Raw genomic sequence first — 12,454 nt, 5'->3', positions numbered from 1 at the left:
CCGTCTGCCCTTACTCAGTCCGTGTCGCTCTATTTCCTCCCTAATCATGTACCCATCCAGTTGCCTCTTAAATGTTGCTAATGTGCCTGATTCCACCACATCCTCTGGCACCCTCTATGTGGAAACATTTACCCCACACATCTCCCTTAAACTTTCCCCTTCTCACCTTGAACCTGTGCCCCCTTGTAATTGACACTTCCATCCTTGGAAAAAACCTCTGAGTATCTACCCTGTCTTTGCACCTCATAATTTTATAGACCTCTATCAGGTCTCCCCTCAGCCTCCGTCTTTCCAGTGAAAACAGTCCTATTTTATTCAACCTCTCCTCATAGCCAACACTCCCGAGACCAGGCAACATCCTGGTGAACCTTCTCTGCACTCTCTCCAAAGCCTCCATGTCCTTCTGATAATGTGGTGACCAGAACTGCTCGCCGTACTCCCAAGTACAGCCTAACCAGGGTTTTATACAGCTGCAACATGATTTCCCAACTCCTGTACTCAATGCCGCGGCTGATGAAGGCAAACATGCCATATGCCTTATTAATCACCATGGCCACCTGTGTTGCCACTTTTGGGGAACTGTGGACCTGCACGCCCAGATCCTTCTGCATGTTAATCTTCCTAAGTCTTCTGCCAATTACAGTATAATTCATCACCTCACATTTGTCTGGATTAAACTCCACCTGCCATTTCTCTGCCCAATCTATCTATATCCTGTTGTATCCTCTGACAATCCTTGGTACTATCAGCAAGTCCGCCAATCTTCGCGCCATCCACAAACTTACTAATTGGACCACCCACATTTTCCTCCAGATCATTTATATATACCACAAATAACAGAGGTCCCAGCACTGATCCTTGCGGAATACCACTAGCTACAGATCTCCATTCTGAAATACCTTACTAAAATCCATTCTGAAAAACACCCTTCCACCGCTACTCTCTGTCTTCTATAACCAAGCCTGTTCTGTATCCATCGAGCCAGCCCACCCCAAATCCCATGTGATTTTAGTTTTTGTACTAGTCTGCCACGTGGGACCTTGTCAAATACCTTACTAAAGTCCATATAAACTACATCCACAGCCCTTCCCTCATCAATTTTCTTTGTCACCTCTTCAAAAAAACTCAATCAAGTTGGTGAGACATGACCTTCCACATACAAAACCATGCTGCCTGTCACTAACTAGTCCATTTTCCTCCAAATGTGCATATATCCTGTTCCTCAGTACCTTTTCCAAAAGCTTCCCCACCACTGATTTGCTGGATTATCCCTGCTTCCTTACTTAAAGAAGGGAATAACATTAGCTATTCTCCAGTCCCCTGCAATCTTGCCTGTGGTCAAAGAGGATGTGAAGATATCTGTTAAGACCCCAGTTATTTCTCCCCCTGTCTCCCGCAGTAAAATGGGATGGATTCCATCCGGCCCGGGGACTTGTCTACCTTAATCCAATTTGGGATACACTTACTCCTTTGATATATTGACATTCACAAGAACATTCATACACAGGAGGGAGATAGAGAATCTAGTGGAGTGGTGTAGCGACAACAATCTCTCCCTCAATGCCAGCAAAACTAAAGAGATGGTCATTGACTTCAGGAAGCAAAGTACTGTACACACCCCTGTCAGCATCAACGGATCTGAGGTGGAGATGGTTAGCAGTTTCAAATTCCTAGGGGTGCACATCTCCAGAAATCTGTCCTGGTCCACCCACGTCGACGCTACCACCAAGGAAGCACAACAGCGCCTATACTTCCTCAGGAAACTAAGGAAATTCAGCATGTCCACATTAATCCTTACCAACTTTTACAGATGCACCATAGAAAGCATCCTATCGGGCTGCATCACAGCCTGGTATGGCAACTGCTCGGCCCAGGACCACAAGAAACTTCAGAGAGTCGTGAACACCACCAGTCCATCACACGTACCTGCCTCCCATCCATTGACCCCATCTACACCTCCCACTGCCTGGGGAAAGTGGGCAGTATAATCAAAGATCCCTCCCACCCGGCTTACTCACTCTTCCAACTTCTTCCATCGGGCAGGAGATACAGAAGTCTGAGAACACGCACGAACAGACTCAAAAACAGCTTCTTCCCCACTGTCACCAGACTCCTAAATGACCCTCTTATGGACTGACCTCATTAACACTATACCCTGTATGCTTCATCCGATGCCAGTGCTTATGTAGTTACATTGTATATGTTGTGTTGCCCTATTATGTATTTTCTTTTATTCCCTTTTCTTCTCATGTACTTGAGTTGCTCGCAGAAAAATACTTTTCACTGTACCTCGGTACACGTGACAATAAACAAAACCAATCCAATCCACCTATCCCTGACCTCAACATCCGTCATGTCCTTCTCCTTGGTGAATACAAATACAATGTACTCATTAAGGATTTCACCCAGTTCCTGTGGTTCCACACATAACTTCCCTCCATTGTCCTTGAGTGGGCCTACCCTTTCTCTTGCTACCCTCTTGCTGCTAATATATGCATTAAAAGCCTGGGGATTCTCCTTGACCATGTTTGCTAAAGACATTTCATAGCCCCTTTTAGCCCTCCTAATTCCACGTTTAAGTTCCTCCCTATTTTCACTGTACTCCTCAAGGGCTTTGGCAGTTTTTAGATGCCTAGACCTCTCAAGCCTGCTCCATCATGGCCTCAACTCATGGCTGATCTCACCATGGCCTCAACTCCACCGTCTGCCCATTTTCCATAACTCTTCAACCCATTATCAATTAAGAATCTATCTAACACCTTCTTAAATTTACTCACTGTCGCAGCATCCACCGTACTCTGGGGTAGAGAGTTCCACAGATTCATAAGTAGTTTCTCCTTATCTCTGTTTTAAATTTGCTACCCCTTATCCTGAGACTATGACCTCTTAGTCTAGAATGCCCCACAAGAGGAAGCATCTGCTCCACGTCTACTTTATCCATTCCTTTTAACATCTTATATACCTCAATTTGATCCCCCTCATTTTTCCAAATTCCAGGGAGTATAGGCCTAAACTGCCCAATCTCTCTTCATAAGATAAACCCCTCCTCTCTGGGATCAATCTACTGAACCTCCACTGAGCTGCCTCTAATGCCACTACATCGTTCCTTAAATAAGGGAACCAGAATGATGCACAATACTCCAGGTGTGATCTCACCAATGCCTTATACAGCTGGGACACACTCCCTTACCTTTATACCATGTTCCTTTAGCCATTATTCCATACTGGCCGTGTTGCCCTAGAATGGGTGGAACCAAGCCTTAAAACTCACTTAGACATGCTGCCACTGGATCCATTCGGCATCTCCCGGCCTCCCCATGGAGACCCCAGCAGGGTGATATTGAGTGCTGGTCCACACAAACATGGACCAGGCAAAACAGCACCCAGGGGGATTTCCCAAGCCATTGGAGGCTTCTGTGTGGGCAGAGACAGGGCAGGATGGCCCTCTGGCCTTCCCCCTGGAATATGACACCTTGCTACTGCCGCCCAGGTGGCACTACCAAGGTGACCGGGGCGATGCCAGGGTGGTAGTGTCTGTGTTCTAAATGACACTTAGAAACGTATCTCTGAACTCGCACCCCAAACCAACACCCCACCTATCCTTTGGTCACATGGCATGGTACGGACTTAGAATCATAAAGTATAGAAAGAGACCATTCTGTCTACTGTGCCTGTGCTTGTTCTTTAAAAGCGATATCTAAATAATTCCAATCCCCTGCTTCCTTCCCCATAGCCTACACGTTTTTGCCCCTTCAAGTATTTACACAACTGTTTTTTGCAAGTTATTATTGAGTATGTTTTCACCAGTCTTTTCTGATACTGCCATTCCACATCATCATCATTTACAGCATAAAAATTCTCATCTTCCTTCTATTTTTTTGCCAATTAATTAAGGGGCTGTTTAGCACACTGGGCTAAATCGCAGGCTTTGAAAGCAGACCAAGGCAGGCCAGCAGCACGGTTCAATTCCTGTAACAGCCTCCCCGAACAGGCTCCGGAATGTTGCGACTAGGGGCTTTTCACAGTAACTTCATTGAAGCCTATTGTGACAATAAGCGATTTTCATTTCATTTCATTATCTTAAATCTGTGTCCCCTGGTTATCAGCTCATCTGCCAGTGGGGAATGCTCAATGTTAAATATCTCCAGTAAACCTCCTCTTAACCTTTTACCCTCTAAGGAGAACAACCCTAGCTTTTAGCATTTCACCACATAACCAACATCCTTCATCCCATGTTCCTTTAGCCATTATTCCATACTGGCCGTGTTGCCCTAGAATGGGTGGAACCAAGCCTTAAAACTCACTTAGACATGCTGCCACTGGATCCATTCGGCATCTCCCGGCCTCCCCATGGAGACCCCAGCAGGTCTCCAGTCAGTTCCAGTCAGTTCTGTCTGCACCGTCCCCAAGGCCTTGGCATCCTTTGTTTGTCTGATGCGCATGTTGTCAAAATACTCCAGCTGAGGCCTAACCATTGTTTCATTACGGGTTAGCGTAGCTTCTTTGTTTGATTTCAAAATTCTCATCCTTTTTTCAAATCCCTCTATAGCCTTGTTTCTCCCTATCTCTGTAATCTCCTCCAACTCCACCATCCTCCCAGGTATTGGCACTGCTCTAATTCTGACCTCGAACACTTGTGATTTTAATTGTTTCACCATTAGTGGTTGCGCCCTCCATTGCGTCGGCCCTAAGCTCTGGAAGCCCGCTCTCCACCTCTCTGCCTTTCTTATCTCACTTTCCTCCTTTTAAAAATTCCATAAAATTAATCTCTTTGTCAAACTTTTGGTTACCTGATCTAATGTCTCCTTGTGTGACCAGGGGCGGGATTCCCCGACCCCCGTTGGGTTGGAGAATCGCCGGGGGCTGGAGTGAATCCCACCCCTGCCGGTTGCCGAATTCTCCGGCACCGGATATTCGGTGGGGGCGGGAATCGCGCCGCGCCGGTTGGCGGCCCCCCCCGGCGATTCTCCGCCCGCGATGGGCCGAAGTCCCGCTGCTGGAATGCCTGTCCCGCCGGCAAGAGTCAAACCACCTCTCTTACCAGCGGGACAAGGCGGCGCGGGCAGGCTCCGGGGTCCTAGGGGGGGCGCGGGGCGATCTGGCCCCGGGGGTGCCCCCACGGTGGCCTGGCCCGTGATCGGGGCCCACCAATCTGCGGGCGGGCCTGTGCCGTGGGGGCACTCTTTTCCTTCTGCCTTCGCCATGATCTCCACTATGGCGGAGGCGCGGGGATGCCGTGAGCGGCCGCTGACGCTCCCGCGCATGCGCAGCACGGCAAAGTAATTTCTGCGCCAGCTGGCGGGGCACCAAAGGCCTTTCCCGTCAGCTGGCGGGGCGGAAATCAGTTCGGCGTGGGCCTAGCCACTCCGCAATTCTCCCATCGGGAGACTAAGTTCGGACGCCGGAGTGAAAACCGGAGTGTGTCACTCCAGCGACGGAGGCCGTTCCCAGCCCCCTATTCTCCCACCCCCGGGGGGCTCGACCGGTGCCGCGTAAATGACGTCACCCGCGCATGCGCGGGTTGGTCGGCGCCAACCCGCGCATGCGCAGTTTCAGTCCTCCCCGCAGCCGCCCCGCAAGAAGATGGCGGATCGATCTTGCGGGGCAGCGGAGGAAAGGAGGTCCTCCTCCAGAGAGGCCGGCCCGCCGATCGGTGGGCACCGATTGCGGGCCAGACCCCTTTTGAGCCCACCCCCCAGTGCAGGAACCCCCCTCAACCCCCCCAGCGTTCCCGCGCTGTTCCCGCTGGCAGCGACCATGTGTGGATGGCGCCGGCGGGAACCTGTCGTGTTGGGCAGGTCGCTCGGCCCATCCGGGCCGGAGAATCGCTGCTCACCCATTACCAACGGCAAGCGCCGATTCTCCAAGCGGCCAGCCGTGATTCGCGCCGCGCCAGTTTGGGGGGGGGGGGTGGAAGAATCGCGTGCGGGTGTCGGGAAAGTGTGGCGGGACTCACGCGGTGCCCAGGAGATTCTCCCACCCGGCGTGGAGGGGGCGAATTCCGCCCAAGGTGAGGGCTCGGCCACTCAAGACGCGGAGAATTCCGCACCTTTGGGGCGGCGCGATGCCGGACTGATTCGCGCCGTTTTTGGCGCCGATTGCGGAGAATCCCGCCCCAGATGTCATATCTTTTTGTTCCACCGTTGAACATTTTATAATGGTTAAGACATTTTATAAATATAAGTTGCTGTTACTTTTGTACTCTGTGGCCCTGATATTAACTCCCTCATGGTGGAAAAGTGCAGTGGCAATGAAGAAATGTGCAATATGTCCCCAATCTGCTGCATATTACTTAACCAGAATGGGTTTCATGGCATGTGGCAGTGCTGTTGCCAAGAAGCGGTACACTTCATCGGCATATTAACATCAGGCTGCCATAGTGCAATGGGAAGGCTAATTTATTTCAATAGTTACCACCCGATTGTCTCATTTATTTTTTTTAATGTTTACCTACAGGTCAGAATGATCCAAACAGCCTGCGACATAAATATAATTTTATTGCGGATGTGGTGGATAAGATTGCTCCTGCTGTGGTTCACATTGAACTTTTTCGTCGGTATGTAATCTTTTTATTGATTTGCTTCATGCAGTTGCTCTAAAAGTCAGATTGTCAATAACATTCCCGCAGATAGGTGATGACGAGTAAAAGATTTGCTGTAATTTATTGAGGAAAAAGTTTCTAAACCTAAGGGCCGGGATTCTCCGAAATCCCGGCCAAGTGTTGATGCCGGTGTCAAAGCCGGCGCGAGTGACTTGGGCATCAACGGGCCTCCAGGCTCAGGCATTCACCCCTTCCTAGGGGGCTAGTAGGGCGCAGGAGTGGTGTCCGCTGCTCTGGCGCTTGAAAGCCGGCGCACCACGGCCAGCGCGGGTCCGCGCATGCGCGCCATGGCCGGCGCGGGTGTGTGCATCGGCCTGCACGTGTCCACACATGCGTGTGGGTTGCCGGATCTGCCCCAGCCCCCGGGCAATATGGTGGAGCTGTACAGGGGCCCGGTGCGGAGAAACATCGCCCCCCCCCAGAATTAGCCCACCCGCCGATTGGCATGCTTAGATCGCAGGCCTGGCCACCGTGGAGGCCCCTACGGAGACTGATCCCCCCGCTACCCCTACCTGGACGGCCCCCACACCCAGAACTCTGAGGTCCCGCCGGGTAGGACTATACATAACCCACGCCGGAGGGATTAGGCAGGCACTCGGCCCGTTGAGACGCGGAGAATTGCCGGGGTGGCATCTTTCAACGGCCCCCACCGGCCCGGAGGCGACCCCGTGGGCGCAATTGCCGCCGAATCTCCGGTCGCCGGAGAATCGACAACGCGGCGTTGTGCGATCCTCACGCCCCCCCCGGCGATTCTCCGACCTGGCACCTGTGACAGTGCAGCAAAAGTTTGAGGGTCTTTTCCCAAACTATGTATGACTATACTCACATACTATCTGTACATTAATTAAACTCAATACTAAAATATTTCCAATGAGGGCGATGAGAATTTATTGCCTCCAGTTCTGAAAAATGTTAGTTTTCTCCTCAGTAATAGTCCATCACAAAATCTCGTTTCAAATGTCAGCTTGGGTTTGGGGTTCGATATGCACATTTAATCAAAAAGGCAATTGTAACAAAGAAATGATTTGTATACGTAAGGTACTTCAATTAATTCATATAAGTACGGCATGGTAGCACAGTGGTTAGCACTGTTGCTTCACAGCGCCAGGGACCTGGGTTCGATTCCTGGTTTGGGTCACTGTCTGTGCGGAGTCTGCACATTCTCCCCGTGTCTGCGTGGGTTTCCTCCGGGTGCTCCGGTTTCCTCCCACAAGTCCCGAAAGACATGCTTGTTAGATGATTTGGACATTCTGAATTCTCCCTCTGTGTACCTGAAAAGGCCCTGGAATGTGGCTTTTCACAGTAACTTCATTGCAGTGTTAATGTAAGCCTACTTGTGACATTAATAAAGATTATTATTAGTAGCAGTAGTAAATCTCTGAGGGTGGAATGCAGCACATATATATAGAAGAACATTGTAATACAGTCTTTATAGCTCACTATCAGGTTGAAAGCCTCAATACCAGGGCAGATTTTTTATCATGTTTTGCATACCATTTCATTACTTCTGGTTTCTTAAATGAATAGATTTGAAACATTGGTTTCTTACAGGTTCATCCTTGGCATTCTGCAAGAATACTAAAAATAAGGTGTAATTTTTCCAGGAAACAAATTAATTTTTTGTTTCCCAATTAAGGGGCAATTTATCGTGGCCAATCCACCTACCCTGCACATCTTCGGGTTGTGGGGGTGAGACCCATGCAGACACGGGGAGAATGTGAAAACCCCACGTGGACAGTGACCAGAAAGTGGGGCGAACCCGTGTCCTCAGCACCGTGAGGCAGTAGTGCTAACCACTCCATCACCGTGCTGCTTTCAGGAAACAATTTAGAGCATATCATCTATTGGCAATTTCCAGACAAAAATGTGAAAGATTTATATGCATGTCATCAACTTTTAACTCTGTATTATAAACCTGTCCCCATACAATAAAGATATTCCTTCCTTAACATGCAGCCATTTGTCGATCTCCATCATGGGGAAGAATCTGAAAATTAAATGAGACAGACAGTACACAAGTAAAAGCAAACTTTGCAAAGATGTTTTCCATCTTTATTTCTGAAATCTAAAGAACCCATTGAGCCAACAGTGAGCATTCTTCGCGGGCAATTCCGGCGCATCCCCACCCTCCCCTACCGTCACCCACATCCCTCCATGTCCCACTACATCCAGACAGCCACCATTCTCAATGATGGGCCACCTAGGCTAGAGGGTGGGCCACATGAGTGGCCCGCCTTCATCTTAGTGAGCCACAAGATTGAATTTGGGCTTGTTCACTAACCATGACCTGATGAATAAAATTAAATACATTTAACATACACGGAATATGCCATGGAGAGTTATAGAAAATGCTTAATCATATAAAAATTGATAGAATTTCAAATGGTCAAAACATAAGAAATGTTTACACTTTGGAAGAGCAAACAGCTCTCGAAGTCAGAGTTGTGTGCTATCAGCATGCTCTTCGTTTCATCTGCCCTTGCTTTATATGCGTAACACTTCAGTCATACTGGTAGGAAAAAAATTATGTGGACAGAAATCAGTGGAATGTGGCAGCCCTGCACATGGACAACAGTCAATAATATCTTGTGGGCCACACTCAGGACCCAGATGGACCATAAGTGGCCCCCGGGCCACGGTTTCCCTCCACTGACTACTCCTAACTGTGGAAAATATCTAATCAGCTAACAACCACTGGCATATACTATTTACAGGCCTCTGATATCAGGAATATGCCTCTCCTGGGGTAAATGCCTTGAGTGTTATATAAATTGAGTTGTTGTTGCTATCCCTTCCCACTAATCTAGGTAAATAGAGGCAGCAAATCCATAGAACTCAAAATATTATGGGGTAAATTTATGTTGATTTAGTGTGCTTTAAGTTGTAGGACTGACTGCAGTGAATAATTTAATTTCTGTAAATCACATTCGTATGCAAATAAATGGATACAAATCTGTATGCAAATAAATGGATAAAAATCTGAATCGGATACAAAAGTTATGTAAATAAATGATTTAAATAATTAATTGTGTTTGGCAAACCAGGAGTAACTTGTGTAAAAACAAAATATCGAAAGCAAATTGGGTAATTTCTGAACTAAAGCACTTAAATGCGTTTCACAGTTATATTATTATTAATGTCGCAAGTCAGCTTACATTAACACTGCAATAAAGTTACTGTGAAAATCTCGTAGTCACCACACTACGGAGCCTGTTTGAGTACACTGAGAATTGAGAATGTCCAATTCACCTAACAAGCATGTCTATCAGGACTTGACCCAAGCGGAAATTGCACCCAGAAACCTGGCGTTGTGAAACAACAGTGCTAACCACTGTGCTACCATGCTGCCCCATACTGGAACAAACAGTAACAAATTTAATGCCACTTTGGTCAAGTTTTGTCGTAGTTTACTGAAGATACATATTTATTCAGTCCAGATACAAAAGGTACACAAACAGTTACCCCAATATGGTTCTTTAAGTCATTTGTTAATTTGTTTATTTTAGGGCAACTTATTCCAACCGTGAACTGTCTGTTGCAAGTGGCTCAGGTTTCATTGTCTCTGAAGATGGATTGATAGTAACTAATGCACATGTGGTGACAAACAAGCATAGAGTGAATGTGGAGCTGAAGAGTGGAGCCACATACAATGCCAAAATAAAGGATATTGATGAAAAAGCAGATCTTGCATTAATTGAAATAGACCCTCCGGTAAGTTTTCTATTCTGTTAACACATAGTCTAATAATAAATGTTATTTAATATCTCTGACTGATTTTTTTTTTAAACTAAGAACAGAAACTACTGATTCTCTCAGCAAATCCTGCAATCTCCTAAAAGCTTCAATCTTGCACAGTTTCAGAGCCAGATTTCTAAATGATCAGTTTTATTGTCCAATTACAGTAGAATTTCCGTGTAACTTCACAGAAAGGTTTCTGTTTCTAAAACATGTATGATTGGCCTGCCAATAATGATGCACTAAGAATTACATAGCATGTTGACACGCTAATACAATTTACATGCTGCTTAGGATGTGCGTTGCTGCTTGGTTTGCACAATAGATGCATTAGATGTTTCTGTTCTAGATGCATTCAGGAAATTGTACCAAAAATGCACTTGACAAGGTTAGGGTCAATGTTCCCCTTAAAACTCATTTGCATAATCACAAATATATGGAGTTGAATCTTCCGCGGAGTGTCAATCACCGTTGAAATGCTATTCCGCTATTCCACTTCTGTTTTCCTACCTTACACTGGAGCTCCACATTTTCATTGGCACTGGCAACGTTATGCACATTGCAAAAACCTTGCAAAACCATCCACGACTAGCATTAAATGGTTGTATGTTTAAACTTTCACTACAGCCTTTCCTATGGTCATTGTGCACATCTCTTGAATAAGATTTAAATTTCTTTTCTTCTTTAGTTTTATGTTCAATTCAAATGGTTACCAGTCCTTCCATGTCCTTCACAATTCCTCTGATTACTTCTACTTAATCAAACAGCAGCCAAAGGAATTTTTAAGTTTGTTGCTGGCAAGGTGAGAGTTGAAGCAATATCCACTGCATGATCGCCAGATTCAGAGCACTTTATAATATCTAATTTCACTTGAAGTGTAACTTGTTTTTGTTCCCTTTTCTCAGAGAAAGTACTTCATCATCGACTTTTTTTAAGATTGTCAATGAATTTTATGGGTAACATTAACAAATAATACTGCAACAATTCAAGACAAGTTGTTGACAGGCGATATCTGTTGTTTTGCACAGTTCAAAAAATGTCATGGCGCCCATTCCACCCGCCTATACTGCACAAGGCAGTGAGTGATTAACCGGTGGTTTTAAAGGAGCCCTGGAGACCACTACTGGACAGTGCAACTTGGTCTCAACACAGCTTCCAATCTGTCTTAAGCTTATAACCACCTCCCAAGGTTACCTGCTCCCTTCCTCACCCGAGACACAGCTCTCGCAGGTTCAACAGCCAATTTCCAGGCGTATGGCAACATTAGCATGAAACAGCAGCGACGCAATGTGAATGCATTGGAGATCAATGTTAATGCAAAGCAACGTTGTGCAGAACAAGTTAGGACTTGTTGTATTATGTGCTATTCTGGGCATTTTTTTTAGGAGGGACAAGAAGGCTTTGTAGAGGGAGCAGAAAAGATTTGAGAATGGTTCCAAGGATGTGGGCTTCAGTTTCCGATAGACTTGAGAAGCTAAGGCTCATCTCTTTAAAGAAGAGAAGGTTGAGAGGAGATTTGATAGAAGTGTTCAAAATCATGAGGTATCCAGAGTGTATAGAGAAAAATTATCTCAATGGTGGAAATGTCGAGAACCAGATTCAAACTGAGTGTTGCAAAAACCAACTGCGCCATAAAGTTGGCCGGCAACTTCCTTGGAGAGGCAATCAACGAGGGATTGCCACTCCATAGTGACTTATCTGTGCTTGAATTCCAAAGTACCTGAACCTCCTGACTCAGTGAGTGAAGAATCAAAACAAGTTAGTGTCTTCAGCGGCGAAGTGGAAAAGGAGCGGAGTGAAGGAGGATGCGCCCGCTCTTTAGGGCACAAGCTGGATATGTGTTGGGGGTTAAAGTTGGGGCATGGAGGTTGGGTCGGGACATGGGGGAGTTGGGGTCAGGACATGGGGGAGTTGGGGTCAGGACATGGAGGATTTGGAGTCGGGACATGGGGGAGTTGGGGTCGGGACATGTCCTTGGGGGTGCCTTTGCTAAAGTTGATGGGGAGGGTTTAAACTAATGTGGCAGGGGGATGGGAACTAAATGATGAGGAGGTTAGTGGACAGTAAGGAGGTAGTAACTAAAGCCTGTAAGGAACTATATCATGAAGTCAGCGTCAC

General features: G+C 46.8%; 1 protein-coding gene across 1 annotated transcript in view; it reads left to right on the top strand.

Annotated features, from left to right (window-relative positions):
- Positions 1-12,454, top strand: part of htra1b (HtrA serine peptidase 1b) — a 73,477-nt gene that overhangs the window by 20,123 nt on the left and 40,900 nt on the right. Inside the window, exons 2-3 of the mRNA XM_072479294.1 lie at positions 6,457-6,556; positions 10,108-10,312. Coding sequence (XP_072335395.1) covers positions 6,457-6,556; positions 10,108-10,312 — 305 coding nt within the window. The remainder of the gene's footprint in view (positions 1-6,456; positions 6,557-10,107; positions 10,313-12,454) is intronic.

The sequence above is a fragment of the Scyliorhinus torazame genome, chromosome 16 (assembly GCF_047496885.1).
Source record: "Scyliorhinus torazame isolate Kashiwa2021f chromosome 16, sScyTor2.1, whole genome shotgun sequence".
Taxonomy (NCBI): domain Eukaryota; kingdom Metazoa; phylum Chordata; class Chondrichthyes; order Carcharhiniformes; family Scyliorhinidae; genus Scyliorhinus; species Scyliorhinus torazame.
The sequence above is the reverse complement of the archived record's forward strand: the minus strand, read 5'-3'. Positions and strand labels throughout refer to the sequence as shown.